This window comes from Cyanistes caeruleus, chromosome Z (genome assembly GCF_971803275.1).
Source record: "Cyanistes caeruleus chromosome Z, bCyaCae1.hap1.1, whole genome shotgun sequence".
NCBI classification, from domain to species: Eukaryota; Metazoa; Chordata; class Aves; order Passeriformes; family Paridae; genus Cyanistes; species Cyanistes caeruleus.
In genome coordinates, this window is record NC_141732.1 from 12669163 (window position 1) to 12687068 (window position 17906).

A 17906-nucleotide genomic window follows, 5' to 3' on the forward strand; every position below is an offset into this window, starting at 1 on the left:
TGATAGCAAGAAGTGTCTTTAGATGTGTCAAAATATTCCCATGCCTTGCTGTTGGTGCCATGTCTCCTGAGACTTCTGGTATGTTATACCCTGTTGCATTTAGTGGGAAATCCTCTAATCCTTTTTTACTCCATAGCTCTTTTGTCACTGTTCAGGCTGTTAAATAGATTTACTGTAAGGTTCTGGTTATTGAATCTCATGTTGAATGCAGCCCTTTCTTTCTGCAAGGTTCTTTAACATCACCTACTCTAGGAACTGTACATCTTGAAAAACTTCGAATATTATTTATTTCATAAAAGGCCATCAGTTTGGCTTATTTCTGTTTTCTCAGGAGTAAGCTTCCTAACCAGGTCATCTTCAGCAAATTAGGTAGCTATGACCAGGATATTTTAATTATATGATCTGAAACAGAAATCTTGTTATTCCATTGCATTAGTTACTATTAAGGTTTAAAAAAAAACCCAAAACAAACCAAAACAAAAACCCAAAACAAATTAGTACAAAATTCAACTGTACATAAAGCAAATTTTAAATCTTGTGTGTGCAATCTCTCAATCAGAAATAAAAAAATGGAAATGTATTATTATGGTTTCCTGTGAACAACAACTATTATATGATTCTATTATAAATTAAATGCAATTTTAATTATTGTGCTACGGACTTCTAAAGTGGTACTTGAAAACAAATCACTGAATGAAGAGCAACACTCTTCTCCAGTCAAATAAGTCACTTGAGCATCTTTGGGGAAAAAAAAAAAAATAAAAAAAAAATAAAATAAAAAAAAAATTGTCATTGTTCAATTTGGCTACTGCCTTTGTTAAGAGCTAACATACAATGGATTTGAGGTTTTTCTTTACTTAGATCTGTCTGATATACTCCATTAATTAATTACCCGCTGTTGGGGGTTAGGTGTCCTTTTTTTTGTTCTGGCTTGCCCGTGGAATTTTTACCCATTAGTTGCAGGGACAACCTAACTGTGGGTATTTGGTGGGTCCTCGACAAAGGACAAGGAGTGGCCGGGCCCAGGGACGGGGGAAGGGGGCAGGAAAGGAGGGTGGGGACAGTTTGGCAGGCTTTCTTCGGCTTCGGGGGAAAGACATTTTTGGGCGTGGAGCTGCTGAGGTGGAGAGAAGGGAATTTCGCCATCACCCAGACGGAGCGGCTGCTTCTTCTCCTTCTCCCCTCTTTGTTGGTGGCCTCGCACCCCCTGTCCTGCCGGGACGTGTGGCAGTGCCAGCCACCACCGCGGAGCTGCTGATACACCTCAGCCACCGGCCCAGGATCTCAGCTCATCCCTGCTGTTCCAGCTGAGTGTTCCTCAGAGCCCTGCAGGAGCACCGGGACTGACTGCCCGAGGGGTTTGTGAAAACAAAGCCTCTCCTCCATCCCGTCTCAGCTGAGAAGGCTGTCCCGGGGTCCCTGGTTCTGTGTTCTTGTTAATGCTGTAGTTATTGTTTGTTTGTTTGCCTGGCTATACTAGTAAAGAACTGTTATTCCTATCCCCAGATCTCTGCCTAAAGGCCCCTTGATTTCAAATTTATAATAATTCGGAGGGAGGGGGTCTACATTCTTTCATCCCAAGGGGGGCTCCTGCTCTCCCTAGCAGACACCTGTCTTCTAGAACCAAGACGCGCGCTGAACCTGATATTCAGTGGACTGCTGAGTAGATTAATTGCTTAATTTGCAGCTAAAATTATTTTAATCTCCAGTGCAATTGTTGTGTTGTCAATTTCTCTTTTTTTAATTTGAAGTTTTTAATTCATATATTTGGGTTTTCATGTTATTTTCAGTATTTTTTTTTGTTTTCTGTTTTAAGAGAAATAAAAAGGGCAATTAATACCTGCAAAGCTTAAATTGTAGAGTATTTTATGTTCAAGGAAACTTTTGAAGGCTTAATTTGTTTAAAAATCTGTAATCAATTTTTTAAAATAGTGATACTTTAAGAAGTTCTTCAGCTTAATAGTTTTCATGCACAGATTTTCCATTTTGTGATATATATTAATACTGCTCAGCTTTTATATTTCCCTTATACAGTTATCATGACTAAACACATATAAAACCTATCCAAGAATCACTCACTCACGGAAAAATTTTTAGGCAGGAGGATAAATCAGTGAATGAAATAATACTAAAATCTCCTGGACAAACAGAAGTTTTATATATATACAGAAAAAGGGAAAATCCCTGAAAAACCCAGGCAGGTTTATGCTGCATTAATAAAATCATGGGGCAGAATTGTGTCATTTTAGTTTTATTAAACTTATTGTTAGAATTTTCCTGAAAAAGGCTATAACAGTTGGAAATACTTGACATTCTGAAAATCAAAGAAAAAAAATCAGAATTTATATATTTATCTGGATATATACCTGACATATAGACAGAAATACCTAGCTAGTAAAAAAATTTAATTCAGTGTATGGTTATAATAGAGAATGACAGTTCTGAGACTTCATAATGCAATTCTACTTAAACAAAACCACAGGTATTATCTAGCATTTCCATGATTGCAAGAAATGTGATATGGCATGATAACATGCAATTGCACAAGTATGTCTTGTGAGGCTGCAGACTCAATATCTGATCAAACACAATGCTGTGAAGTCAGAAGGGCCACAATTCTATAAGTCTTCCACAAATTTAGAAATATTTTTATTTAAAATAGTTGTTTTCCTTAAACTAGTGTCTCTGCAAGGTATTCCAGTATTAATTTTATTGTATTCTTCTGCAATAAACATCCTTCTTTTCCCCCTAGAATATAGCTTCCCATTCCTCTTTTACACTTAGGATTAGAAAGGGACTTCCTAGTCAATCAGTTCTCATGTCTTTATCCTTTATCCAAGCAATAACTTGCTCAAGCTCCATTTGGAATTTTAGAATTCAGTAAATCCATTACTAGTTTGTTCCAAAAACTCACCTCTACTGAAAACTTGAAAGTCTTCTAATGTCAAAGTGAAAATTAATTGTAGTCATTTTGCTTATTTGTTCTGAAAATTTCTGTTGCATTTTGTCTTTTTTCTTATGTTTGTATATTTCATGAAGCACTTCAACATTTCAGATTCAACAAGCTTGTTTCATCCACCTCTTTGTAGAAAAGAAACTTGGCTGTAATATTTCTGCACATTTTATCGTTCAAAAGTGATTTCATTGGAAGTTGAGGATACAAGTGGTACACCACACAGAGTAACACAGAAAAGAACTTTAGCTGGTATCTCTGCAATATGTACATAAACTGTTGGTCATATTTGTCCTTTTGATGAGCATCTCTGGTCTAAGCAAATACCTCACCAAATTCACCTCACAGTCTTTTACTATTTTTTATCTGAGCACTCTAGATACTCTCCTAAAAACCACTTATATTCTGCCACTTTCAGGTAGGTTTTGTATCTGGTCTTAAATGCCATGAACTTAAACTTCTATAATGGCTTTAAATACCATCTCAGAGTAAAGCAGTTTATAAAAGCTGGTTAAATCTGCTGCATTTCTCAATAAATTGCTTTTGTGGGCATAACCAGCACAAAAATACATAGTTTATTCTCTCTCTCTTCCTGTCCCTGTAGCTTTCTCCTAAAATCTGTGCTCGACTAGTGCAGTATGAATTCTCAAAAGTTCAATCCAATTTTATTTCCTTGATTATTCAATTCCCTATTTAATTTCCAGATTACACTACAATAGACACCACAATGCTACCCTCCTCCCCAGTTTTCTTAAAAATGTTTTTGGCTTCATCTGAACACACCTTTTTTCATACCAAGCTCCACTAGCTTCTCTTTTTGCCTTCTGCTCCTTCCTGTGGTGATAAAACCAGAGTAGAGACAGCTAGATGAAGATAACAGCAAACCTAGCTGATCTGGCAGATCAAGGGGGGTTTTTATGTCTTATTAGCAGTATTAAACTTTAGCACTTTCATGGGTTACTCTTACGATCCAAGCATGTAGACACTCTAGCAAAGATCAGGATGTTATTTCAAATGGCATGTCCTACTTTACCATAATTAGGAGGATATAAAAGAAAACCAAACAAATGGAAACAGAAAAATAAGTCTTTACTATATATTCTTCCTTCAAACAGACTGTGCCAGCTGGTTTATGCATATTCTGAGACGTCTAGTGAAGCTATTAACTGGGATATATCTTGATAGCCACTCGAGGAAACAACATTCTGGATTATAGCCTGAAATTATGATTAATTTCAGGGCTTGGGATCATCAGTGACCAGAGGAATGTTTCACTGGGAAGTAGCTTTCTTCACTCCTGTGGGCTTGGGAAGGTCATTTCTGGCTGTGGGGGTGGGACAGCACCTTGAAGGGACTCTGATGTGGCCGAGGAGGAGGGTGGAGAAGACCCAGGGAAGTCCATGGCCCTCCAGCTCTAGCCACTAAACACTGTCCCTGCAAAATGCCACAGAAGCAGCAATAACAGCTGATTTTCCATTTTCAGCTTTACCTATTTGAATAAATTGGAAACATGTTCTCTTCTCTAACTTACTTGTTTTCATTTCACAGAAGAATGTCTCCATTTCATTTCTTTGTGTTGTATGAATACTGGAAAACATGTGCTTTTTTTTCTAAAAATAGATGGCTGGGAATTCAAGACGATGCCCTGGCTTTCACTGTGAAACCAAAGTCACTGCTGATGTCTCCAGTTTCAATCCTCTTTCTCTTGACTCTAAAATGTCTTGAATTCTTTAAAGGGGAAAGACTTTCCAGGACTAACTTGTACTGCCCAGAGATGAACACCAGTAGTGACAGCTCTCAGTCTGGATCCCTAGACTCTCTCCTAATTATTCTTGTGCTGATGAGTCAAATGATCTATACTAAATGCAAACAGACTTTCTTATGCCCTTGACAAATTCTCATGACTGATGTCTGCAGCTGAGTCAATGTGTTTAATGACTGGGAACTCTGGCATGTGGAAACTTTCTGAGGTACAGGAACAGAAAAAATTTCAGAAGCATAGCATCTGCAAACAACATGAGTTTTTGTTGTGGGCAGATCATGTTGCCTAAAGCGGGAAAGTACTATAACTGGTACATTTTGCAACTTTTCCCTTTTTTTGCAACACTGACACAGAACAGTTTAATCTTTTGCGTTTTTTTCTGTTTCTTGAAAGAAACAGTCCTTGATGACTTTTCTCAAGTACGTGATGTATTAGTATTATTTCTTTCTTCCCTCAGAAAGAGTGTTGGAGAGTACGGACATGGACCGCTAAACGCCATCGATGCCGGCGGCCTGAGGGCGGGAGTGTCCGTGTGGGGCCGGCCGCGGGCAGAGCGGGACACAGAGGGGCGGGCTCGGGCGGGGCGGGGGAAGCGCTGCCACCTGCCCGGCGGGGCTGGGCCGCCCTCGGGCTATTTAGCGGAGCGTTGGGCGCGGGTGCCTCTCGCAGCCGCGGCTGGCAACGGCCTCGGGCGCCATGAAAGGCAGCGGCGGCGGCATCGAGAACCCGGCGTTCGAGACGCCTAGCTCCGCCCTCGGCCGGCGGTGCTTTGCGGGCCCCATCGGTGCAGGGGCGGATGCCGCGGCCCCCGCCGGGCCCTGCCCTGGCTCTGAGGAGGGGCCCTGCGGGTGGGGCCCCTGCACTCCCAGGGCTCTGCAGTTCTGCAACAATCCCAAGGGGTACTTGGCTGCTTACAGCCTATTGGCCATCTTCCAAGGTAACCTATCCCTCCTGGTCGGGGCACACGCCGTTCCCCATCCCGAGGCTGGGGGGAACCGGGCGGGAGCCTGGGCCGGGGAAGGAGTGCTGGTGTTCTGGGGGGTGGGTAAGGAGAGACAGGGTCCTCTAGTGCCGCTGCTGAGCAGTGACGGTCATGGTTTCACTAGGGGAAGAAAGTACACTTGTGCTCGGGATGGGGAAGTTGCACAGTATTTATTGCTCTTTGTACTTCACTCTGCTTCTCCTTTCTTCTTTTCCCACGTACTTTGTTGACCACTGCTTCATCCACGCTCCTGCCAGCCCTTTGCTTCATCCACTTGTCGATGCTGCATCCCCACTGACCGCAGGGAAATAGTGCTTCATGTGCACACGCAGACAGGGATTAAAACAATGATATAAATATAAAATTGCAGTACCCCACTACTTTCTTACCTGCTTGCTAATTGAAACACTATCCTAGCCTGGTTGGGTAAATTTGAGAACAGCAGAAATAAGTGATTTTGGTCTGTGAATCCCAGGGCAGTTATCTTCCTAAACCTTAGCTAATGATTTAAATTGACCTTGGGAGTAACCTGAAGTTTAGCTTGGCATAAATTCCTATTGTTCAGCTTCAGAGATTCTTGTCTGTATTTTTGGTTTTCTTTAATGATTAGTTAGGGCCATAGCAAGCCTTAGATTTAGAAAGTAGAAATGTTGACTGAGGGGAGGAGGAGAATTACTGTAAAAAATATGAAAAATTGAAGTTCGTGAAACTTAGATACTTGTCTGCCAAAAGGAGCATTGGGTCTGTATTCATAACCTTTCAACTTTATTTGACTAGCTAGAAAAGAAAAGGGTGTTTCCTGAACAATTTGCTTTAAAGCTCGTTGTTACTCAAAAAGGAATTTCTATGAAGAGGTGGAGGGGAATGTTGGATATTTGGTGTCAGAGGAGAGAGCAGCCTACACCAAAGAAATGCAGGGTTTGGGATGGCTCCATTCCACCTGGAAGCATACTGAGGCAACTGGAATGGTATGAGGAGAGAAGAATTGGAGGCTTCGCTCAAAACCTAGAAGTATTTTAATGCTACTGGTGATGCTTGGAGAGTCCTTTCATGAACTAGTGTCTTAGCAAGTATTTCTGTGAACTTTTTCTGATTTTAGCCCCTTCAAATTCTGATCTTGTCTTAGCATATAGATTTAGTGTTAGAAAATATGTGTTTGGAAAGTTTTGGGATAAGCCTGTTGTTTTGTGCTTGAATTTGAAAGGTTGTGCTACAATCGGTATGATGACCCTACAGCTGGTAGGATCAGAAGATGATTACTGTTGCAGTTGTCCTGCCAAATTTGTTGTCCCTATAAATAAAAAAGAAGAGGGGTGTGTCTGTGGAAGAACTTCTTACATCATAGGTTTCAATAGCTGAGTAGTAGACGACTTTTAGAATACATATATAAATTTTTTGAGTGGCGTAAGAACATGGATAGGCAATTAAAAGTGCCCTGAATAAGACACTGAAAAGATTGTTAAACTAAGCAGTGTCTTGACTATTTATAACGTGTCTCAATTTCTTCAAATCAGTCCTTCTCTTCTAATCTGATTACTGAGCTGAATAAAAAGCTCAGCATACTTTAAAATCTTGCTTGTAGTCTGGATAGGTTCCCAATCATAAAAAAACCAACTTGTATCATAACAATCTTTGTCCCCTTTGGAGATTATGGGTGTTGCTTGTGCCACTCATCTAGCTATTGCTTCTGTTATCTAACTGTACACGTATGCTAGGCACCTAACGAATCAAGTTCAGATTTAGGGCCTTAAAGGAAGGAAACTTATGATGTTTGTTTTGGAAGCTGGTGAAGGCATGGCTATTACAGATCTTATGATGTTCTTGATATGTTACCTGGATTTTCTGAGAAGAACCTTTCCTTTGGTTAGAACATAAAGGAAGCTGGGTGCTGAAGACAAGCTCCAATCCTTTTTGAGATGTGGGAAGAACAAGAGTCATCAGCAAGAAATTCAGGCTTGTGTGTGAAACTTTGTGAAAATATTCAGGTCTTGCAGCTTCAGAGTTTAAATAAAAGCACACAAAACAAACTAGGATTTTGAAGTTATGTGACCTAATACTGTCTAGTATTATATAGTCTAGTTTGCGTCTAATAATTTGATTTACCCTCCAAATTACAGAAACCATCACTGAGAAAGATAAAATATATCTATTAAACTTGCCTAATGCACCTCTAGAAAAGATTATTTCTTAGTGCATTGAAGATTAATGAAGTAATCTGCAACATACTTTTGATGAATGTAATAGTTATTATCTAGTCTAGTTATACTAGATTTTTTAAATGAGTGAGCATTGTGGATGATTATCTGCAGTGACCTGGTATGTTGTGAATCTAACTGAAAGTATGTAGTTGTAAATGTATTTTCTAGCAGCTCTCGAAAACAGATTGTTATCACTATCACCTGATATGCTGTATTGCATCTTCTCAGAAGACTTCAGGTGGAACGTAACTCTAATTTCTGACCCTTCCTGTTTCAAGTACATGTGAAAGCTGTATTTCCTGAATACAAAACACTTCTTGCCCTAGAATGTTTTTACATGACTAATACCTGCATTCTGTATGGCACTTAGAGTTGCCTAAATGTATGATTGCATCTAGTAATGCAGTAACTTAATATGCTATAGTTCGTAGCTGTGGTGGAAAACAAGGTAGAAGTTATCTCACTATTTTTAGTATAAGAAGGACTGTTTATTTATCATGTCATTAATAATTTTTAGTAAATAAAACACCAGAACCACAGTTTAAGACTGATCCAGTCTAATCTACCTAAAATCTTTGGGTATCACGAATATTTCATAGGCTGATTAGAGCTGGTATTTTTACCAAGGCCTTTTTAATTGTTATTTTTGTGTGCCTGTTATTACAGCCACCATTCTTACAACAACTGCAAAATGTGTATTTTTATTGGATGGATGAAGAAAAAAAATACTCCTGTGTTTTGTGATATGAAATAAAGTTGGTTTATAATTAATCTGGATTTTATGCACCAGTACACACTGTGCCCAAATCTCTAACAGATGTGGCAGCATAACAAGGTTTTGGTTGAGAGTAGTTAAAAACTAATTTCTATACTACAATTTTAAGTGTTGGAATGTCCTTGTAGAATTTGTTTTTCAGATCAAGTTAGTATCAGTCACGTTCTGTCTTTCTTGAAGAGACTAGTGATTAATCTCTTGATGATGTAATTCGAAAAGTTATGTTGCCATTCATTACATCTATATTTTTACAGATGAAGTCTAATAATCCAGTATCATTAACTGGAAGGTTTTATGGCTTTTAGTATGCAAACTAGAGGTAGTGACTTAAACTACAGGTAAAAGGCAATGCCTTCTAGCTCTGTAATCCACTTGCTGTGTAGCACACCTTCATACAAGTGTTTGAAAACCTTAGAAAATGTTTGAAGTTCTGGCAGATGGGAAGAACTTTTTGTTTGTTCATTCCTTCGTGCTAGTATTGTTCTTTGGTTAATGCTTCTTAAGAGGAAAATGAAGTTGCTGAATGTGTAACTAATGACACTGGAAGGACACCTGAATACTTGTGTCAATCCCATATGAATTTAAGTGTGATGGCTAAACTGACAGGTGAAATTGCCAGCCTTAATAAAGAGGGTGTAGCAGGGTTTTGGAGCTAATATTGTGCCATTTCCATATAGAAAGCTGAAGTTTGGCCGTGAGAAAACAACTGGTTTATTTGGAGTAATTTTTTTAGTACGTTTGAGTGCTATAAGGAGATGCTGAGGTTTGGCTCAAGTAGTTGTACTTATGGATGGTCCAATGCTTGTTGAAAATTAACTTAAACCACATTTCTTTCATTAGTCTTGTGTTCTCTTCTTAGAATGATGGTATAAAATCATGTTTCAAGTTTAGACTAAGAGTAACCGTAGGGCACACCTGTCCTGTGTCAGGTGAGATCATCAGTCATCTCTAAGGTTACAGAACTCAAACATATTTGTATATCTAAGACTTCACAAATTTTTTTTCGGGTATATATTTTATTATGGATACAATGTAATTAGGGTATGATAAAGCTATCTGATAATGTTATAATTACAGCTATTTGTCTTGTAACTTAATCCTATTTTGGGATTGCTAAAATCAAACTTCTGAAAGTTTAACTACCTGTTCTTTTTCACAGAAGCAGGATGTGAAGCAGGGTAGAAGACTCAAGTTAGCCTACAAACAATGCATTTGTAAAAATAGACAGTATTTAAGCATTCACTGGCAATTGTAGCTTAGCTCTACTTAGAGTTAATTTTTTGCAGTTCATCTGTGCTTCAGTAGGGCAGCTTGTGCAATGACTTTTTTCCATGTTGCTTCATACTTTTGCTTCAGGGAAGTTACAGATGAAGGGGTAAACCTTTTTCGCTCAGTTGAAGTAAATCACCTGAGTTGCTTTGAAACAGTTGCATAGATTTTTTTTTTATAATATTTATTTTTAAATAGCTTTACACTTTTTTATATTATACAGGGTGCATGTTCATTCAAAAGCCTTTTTCTGTCTTTCCATTGTGGTAGCAAGGAGTTGGTTGTTTGCAATCATTTGAAAACAATGTTCTAAACTTGCTCCAGTCATAGCATGTATTCTAATGCAAGTTATAACCTTGACTAAATTGCCTTTAATTTTTAAAGTATCCTATGATACCATAATGCATTCTGTTTGAAATCTATGCTTCAGAAAAATACATAGGTCCTGTGCAATTTGGCCAATGAAGCTGGCACTGTATTGATCTACTATGTACCTGCATTTTACAGCTAATAAATACCTTATAAAGGAACCTTGTATAAATATATATTAATTTTAACCTTTCCTTCACACAAGGGTAAGATCACCTCCGCAACTCTATTGAAACAAAATATCTTTGACTAATTATCTCCTTTTTTTTTTTATTTTTTGTAGGTATTGTGGTAAATGGCCTGATTAACATTAGTATTTCAACAATTGAGAAGCGTTATGAGTTGAACAGTTCCCTCACTGGCTTAATCTCTTCAAGCTATGACATTGCTTTTTGTGTATTGTCACTGTTTATATCTTACTTTGGAGAAAGAGGGCACAAACCAAGATGGCTTGCTTTCTCAGCATTTATGCTAGGATTGGGCTCACTTGTTTTTTCATTACCACACTTCAGTAGTGGAAAATACCAATATGGAAGTAAAATTGAAGGTAAGCTTATGGTTATTTTGAAAATTACTCTAAAAAATTAAAATCTCTGTATCGATTGGTGCAATTCCTTATTTGGTACAACATAGTTAATCTCTGTCAATGTCCTAAAATGGATGCTATCTGTAACTGAAAATTGATTCTTTGAAATCTGTAAGTTCAGGAGCTGCCTCTCTGCGCAGCAAACTTTATTTTCCCAGAAGCAATCTGAGTGTCAATATCAGTTCTTGCTCTTAAGCAACATCTGAATAAAATGCTATTTTTTTCTTGCTTTGCTGAATGCAATTAAAATTCATGTTAAAGAAAAAATTATCTGGCATCTCTTTGTGAATAGTAGTCAAGTTAGGTCAGCAATGTAGGAGAAGTGTTAAAGCTGTTAGGCTTACAGTCTTGCCTGAAAGGTGACTACTTCTTGCATTTCTTTGTGGTTTTGAACTGTTAAAGGCATGTTGATGAATTCATTAACAAGTTTCTCTGTTATTTTAAAATATGTTTTAACTTGTGGATTTATTTGAAATAAAGAGGAAACAAGCAGTACTGAAATGTACTGAACAAAGAAGTACTTAAATCATGGGTGTAGCTGTCTCTCAGTTCTTAAACTTTTCTCACAAAACAAGACTTAGTACAGTGTGATTAATGCCAACAATTTGTATTTCAATTTAGTGTCTCACCTATAATACAGAAATGTTCAGATATGTTTAAAGCAGGATGATGTAATCTTTCAGGATTCTCTTGTTTTTGCAGTCTTTAATCAAAATTATGCATTCAATGACTAAGCATATTAGAGCGCTCACTAAATAAAAATCATTAGCTATTAAGCAACATGATGAAAGGTTGTTCATTCTCAAATTAATTTCCTTAGTAGTAATCATTTTGTCCACTTTAACAAGCTGTCTAGATGTTAGTTTGAAAAGTTGGGCAAGATACATTTTCCTGTCCAATATATGAGGATGTGAGATGGAAATTAACTGAACTCTTAACTGAATGAGGTCAGAAGAAAACACCTTTGGTCTTTTTGGGGACTATGAGCAGATAAGTTTGTTAGCTTTTGGGAAAGGAACAGCAGGTTACTTGCTCCTGGCTCAGTTACAGTCCCATTTCCCTATAATGACATCTCTACTTCACTGTGATGAAAGGGAAGCTGAATTTAATACATAAAATTTTAAATCTGATTTTGTTGTTTTTTTTTTTCATTTGGAACAAGATAATGACAGTGTGGGAGAGCAGATGACCAACTGATCTTTCCCCTTTCAAACAATTTTCGTCGAAATCCCAAAGAACACGCTACTATTTTGGCCAGCATCCATCATTGGAGATGGCTGTAGATATTGATACCTTTATTAGGGACATGTTCTATATGTACTTCTGAAATATTAAAGCAGTGGAGAATATTTGAATTGGAATGTGGTGTCTTCACCATAGCACTGTCAGCTGACAGCTTGCCTGCTGTTTTGGCTGTTGTAATGCAGGTACCTCTGCTGCGCCTGTGGTGAGCACATTTAAGATGTTAAGCTGTTTTAAACAAAACACTGTCAAAGATAAATAACTAAGAGTGCAGGGGATGTCTGCACCGTGGCAGTCAACATAAATCTTCAGGTGCAGTGCAACAGCATCTCAAGTTAAGAGCACAGGATTATGGGATGTCTAGTTTAGCTTTAAGGGTGATGAAACATTTTAACTATATAATAAATTGCAGAATTTAATAGCACCGCACTCCAACAGCCTTCCTTTTTAATTATTTGTATGAGCCACTTATAGGGATCTTAATTTTTTATTGAGCTTGAATTTGATGTTTTAAGTGGTATTAAAATCTACCACTTATTTTATTTCTGAACAGGTCTTGTTACTAGTTGGTTACTTGATTATTATATTATAATCTTGTCTATTATATGTCAATTATATGTCAGTACAGTGAGTTTTACGTGCAGGATAACTTTAAAGTACAGTTCAATGCAGTATTTAATGTGGCTGCCATATTAATTTATAAGTCTAGTCTGAAATACAAAATACATCTAGCCTCCAGCATAATTCTTACATACTTCCTGGAACTTACTGCTTTATCTTGAGATAATAATTTACTTTTATTCTGAGTATACTCATATCATATTCTACAAATCTATTTGATCATTTATTTCTCCTAATACCACTTCTTAGAACAAGTTCAATCCATTTCATATTGAAAGATTGGCTAATCAATGGTCTTCCCATTATTGTTTTTTTTGGGTTTTTGTGGATTTATTGTTTGTTTATTTGTTTTTTAAAGCCACTGTAAAATGTGTTTTCTATTCTCCAGAGAGGTTTTAGACTCAAATTTATAAGACAGGTGTGGCCTGCTGTTTGTTCAGGTAACTTTTCCAGGTTGCAGGTGCCGCCGGTGCCTCAGCTGGCTCTGGTATGTGTGGTCAGGGACGTCCCCTGCTGGTGCGTCCCTAACGGAGTCGACTTAATTTGATTCCTCAGGCTGCACAGAGGACTGTGAGAGCTGCAAATATAAACGGTGTACCTTTGAACTTCAGTCTCGGATTTTATTTTAAAAATTTAAAGTGTTTCTATATGTCTGTGATAGGAAATGTGAATCGTAGTTTCTCACCTGATGCAAGGAAAATAACTTCATTGTGACGACAGTCAAACATTGGAACAGATTATCCAGGATACTTCCTAAATTGAAAGGAAGGAAAACTTTAAATACTCTTCCTTTGAAGTGATGTTTTCTTATCCCACATGTTGGCCTGTTTCTGTGCAATGGCACTGTAACACCAATTGTGTGCTACAGGAAGTACTAATTAAGATAAATTTTCCTTAAACACCTGGTGTGTGGTCAGCACTTCTTTACACTTTGTTTTCTGAGCCCATAGTTTGAATTGATCTTGTCCCTTTGCATAAGTAAAAAGTGTTCTCAGATGTAAAAAGGCCTAAGGAAAATAAAGGCTGTAATAATTTTGTAGTGAAATAGTGTGAATTAATCGGTATACTTATCTGATCTGGAGGGCATTTTCATGTTCAGTGGGGCTCATTACTTACCAAACTGATGAGTTTATCCTCCTCCTTAGGTTTTTATACTTTTATATGGAGAAACATGAAAATATTTCTCCTACATCTAGTCTCTTGGTATTCTGCTACCAAAAGTACAATGATAGCAAGAGAAAGGAGAAGACAACACAGTACTCCCTGTTTTCTGTTCCTCTTTTCTCTTCCCTCTTTGTGTGTGTGCACAAGTACAGAGGCTTTACATTAACTTTCCTTCTAGAGATGTGGCAGTGTGTGTTCTAGGAGAGATAGTGGTATAGGTTTTTAAGGTTTTCCCCTTTTTTATAGGCAAACACCTTTCAAAAGAGTGAATGTAAAGGGAGGATAATCTTTGCTAATGACAGACTGCACCTTCTATCAAGCCCAGATTTCCTCAGGTTGTTCAGGCTGCTCTGACACTTGAGTGAAAGTTGTTGGTGCTCCAAAGAATTGTTATAAGGTACAAGAATGCAATGAAGTATCTGTTACATAGGACTATTTATAACCTGTGGAATGACCATTTGACAGGTGGTTAGTTGGTTGGCTTTTTCATACAACTGGTCAATAATACTTTCAACAAGCAACCGCACACTTATAAGGCTGTTTCATTCCTATTGCCTTCCTGGAGAGGAAACAAAAACCAAGCCCTGCTACTATTTCTTTTGGGGGATATGATATCACAGAAGGCTTGGCACTGCCATATTGGATATATTAATAAGTGTAAAAATTAAAATGGGAGCCTGACATAACAGCATTCTTTTGTAGTTTAGCTTTCAGTACAGATTATTCTTCAGATTAGACTGTGATAAGTTGGGTAACAGAATTGTAAAGTCTTGCTGTCTCTGTTTTTCAGACACGTGTCTAACTGCAGAAACCACCTTTGCTAATTCCACTTGCCATGCCAGCACAAGCTCTTCACTTCACAAGTATCTCTATGTCTTTATCCTCGGACAGCTGCTGCTGGGTGTTGGAGGAACTCCTTTATATACTTTGGGGACAGCTTTTATTGATGATAGTGTCCCAAAACACATGGCTTCCCTTTATATAGGTAACTTTAAAGCTGTTTATAGCACAATGTCTGAATAGACCATAGACTGCAATGCATTCCAAGTGTTTTTATGAATTCCTGTTAAACAATCATGTAATTATTACTTATATGCTTAAAGTATTTCTACCTCAGTTACTGTGCAATTTAGATATTAGTCTGCTCTAAGTACTGTCACTCTGAAACTTAAACCTTCTGATAGTTTTCATAGTTTTAGTTACTTTCCCATGAAAGTCCTGTAAACGTAAGCTTTTTATCACATTCCTTCTAAGAAACATCTTTTGATGGATATTTTGCATGACCAGTGTGCTTGGGAAGGTGGTTACTTAATTATCCAATCCCTGGTCACTGTTGAGAATATATAAATACTGGAGTCAGAGAATAAAGTCACAGGATTTTGTTCTGACACTGAGAGTGGTCGTGTGAATAATTTTGTGTCCTTTAGCAACAAAGTACCAAGTCTTCTCAATTTTTATTCTGTAGAGTATGGTAAAGCTACTTTGAGCACCCCTTCTGTCACCTTTTCATGTCAATAACTAAAAATTATTAAATGGTTAATGTAGCTTGTCTGTTAACAGAATAAGTTGTAGCAAAAACTTACTTTTAGTCACAGATGTTGAAAAATACTGTGTATCAGTCAGGTCAGTAGCTAGATTAATAATTTTATTTACTTACCTTTTAATATCAGGCTGTCCACTCAGTGCATAAATACTGGTGTGCCTCATGTGATCAATTCTCTAACCACATACAAATTTGGCACTTGGCTGTGCTGGAAGTACAGAGATTGCTTCACTGGAGCAGTTTAAAAGCTAAGGAGTACTAATACTTAACACTGGTTTTTAATCTTTTTCAGTCACCATTCTCTAAGTTATGTGCTATTTTATTGCCAAGTTTATTGCAGTTTAAGTGTGTTTTCTGTGGGTATAAAGATGCTTATTTCCTACATCTTATATGTAAGCTGATTAAAAACATGTTACCTATACTTGTAACTTGCAGGAGGAATTCAAAGCATCTTAGATTCCAGGACTGTTATCAGATGAAATTAGTATTTTAAGGGGCAAAATTGACATCATTATCTATTTGCATGCAATTTTTGCACAGTTTTTCCAGGCAAGCCATTCCATTAGATGCCAACAGATAGGATGGTACACATGATAAATCTTAGATGACAAAGACAAGTTTTGTTTTTGATGTTTCTTTTTTTTTGAGAGAGATAATATTACAATTTTTCCTCCTCCCCTGCCCAATCACCTGAAACCAGTGAAATAAATACAGCAGAATTAGAGTTGTCTGCATGATTAGGGGAAAAAGTGACCTGAAAACTCAGGAGAATGGTCTCAGTGTTCCTACTTCGAAAAAAAAAAAAGCAAATACAATAAACTAATGCATGAGTTGAGTTCAAAAGAGCAGTGTATTCTGCCTAATATAACAAAACTGGAATGCAAATGAGTGGGTAGCTAGGTAAACCTTGATACTTTTTCTTGCTTCATGCAATGTATTAAGTGTTGAAGTATGTTGTGTTGCTTTACCTTATACAATAAGACTTATGCCATGCAGGAAAAAAACAAAACCCAAAAAAACAAGCCACAAAACAAAACCAAAATAAACACAGAATCTATCCCTTAAGCTGTCCATAAACAGCTGCTAGTACCTTTTACTGTAAGCCTGCAGTTTTCGATGCTATTTTCTTTCTCTTCTACACTGGGTGCATTTTCATGAGGACCAGGACATCTACAATGAAAGCCACGGAAGTTAAACAATTCCAAATGGTATTTAAATTGAGTGTGTGGGGAAAAATAGGTGCTTTTTAAACTCAGTCTGAAGTTCTGGAGGATGAATATGAATAAGTCAGAAATGACTATGACCATGTCACTATTTCCGAAATGTGGGAAAACCTGGGATATATCTATTCAGTATTTGTTTTGACTTATTTGACTGTCACATTTTGCATTGCTTTACCCTCTTGCATCCCTCTCACCCTCCTGACTCTCCCGTCATTTTCTCTTACTAGAGGGATATTAAGTACTTGTGATCCAAATGAGAAATCCAGATGATTCCACCTGGATCAGGAATACATCTTTACTAATGAAAGGTGCATCTAGTTGCTATTAATTGTAAGCCTTAATCTGCAGAGACAGTATTCCTGCTATCAGTGAGTGCTAAACTGCAACAAAAATCTGTCTAGTAGGCCAGTAACACTATGGTGACATCAAAAAAGTCTTGTACTCTTTTGTAGGGTATGATTACACTAGCAGCTTTTCAGGTTGGTGTTTTCTTTGTGGGGAGGGGTCGGGGGCTTGTTTGTTTTGTTGTTTTTGTTCGTTTTTTTTTCTTTAAAACTGCCAAGCTCTCAAGAGCCTTGGCTTTGTATTTTAATGCAGATATTACTTCAGTCAGACACTTTAAGGTAACTCTGTATTCTGGTTTTAGAAGATCTAGAAAATAACTTAAGATTCAAAAATATAAATAAGAAAGTTCTTAAAGATTGTGGCTAATTTAGTTAATAACCCATGCTCATAATTTCACTAATTTTTTTTTCACCAGTTATCTTTTATATGTAGGCACAAAATGGGAAGGAAAGCAATCTACTAATGCTTAAAGGTGCAGTCAGTGAAATGCCTTTTGCTGAAACTCTGATTTGAAGCTTCTGAGAGCTGCAGATTTCTTTGTTGAGGCAAAATTACAGATTTTGTCTTCTATATGCTATAACTGAAGTAGCGACAGTAGAAGAACATGCTGACTTACAGAAACCTTTTAGTCTGAAGTTGATTTAAGAATTTTATTACAATAAACCTTTAAAAAAAATTAAAGAAGTTATGGTGAATGTGATATATTTTCTCTTCTAGGAATTGGCTATTCTATGTCTCTGCTGGGTCCTGCTATTGGCTATGTCTTAGGAGGGCAACTGCTTAAGGTTTATATTGATATCCAGATCCCAGAAAGGCAAGATACAACTTAGTTTATTGCTTCTTATTTTCTTTTCCTAATAACCTTTAGTAAAAT

The 17906-nt window shown here is 37.4% G+C and overlaps 1 protein-coding gene across 3 annotated transcripts in view; it reads left to right on the forward strand.

Annotated features, from left to right (window-relative positions):
* The first annotated feature begins 1757 nt into the window (after nt 1-1757).
* Nucleotides 1758-17906, forward strand: part of SLCO4C1 (solute carrier organic anion transporter family member 4C1) — a 31746-nt gene continuing 15597 nt past the window's right edge. For 2 of the 3 annotated variants that reach the window (XM_086868673.1, XM_086868672.1), the window contains exons 1-4: nt 1758-5652; nt 10592-10855; nt 14712-14906; nt 17750-17846. In XM_086868673.1, coding sequence (XP_086724799.1) covers nt 5412-5652; nt 10592-10855; nt 14712-14906; nt 17750-17846 — 797 coding nt within the window. In that variant the 5' untranslated portion in view covers nt 1758-5411. Of the gene's footprint in view, nt 5653-7565; nt 10856-14711; nt 14907-17749; nt 17847-17906 lie in introns of all 3 variants that reach the window. The other variant, XM_086868674.1, reaches the window with a different exon arrangement.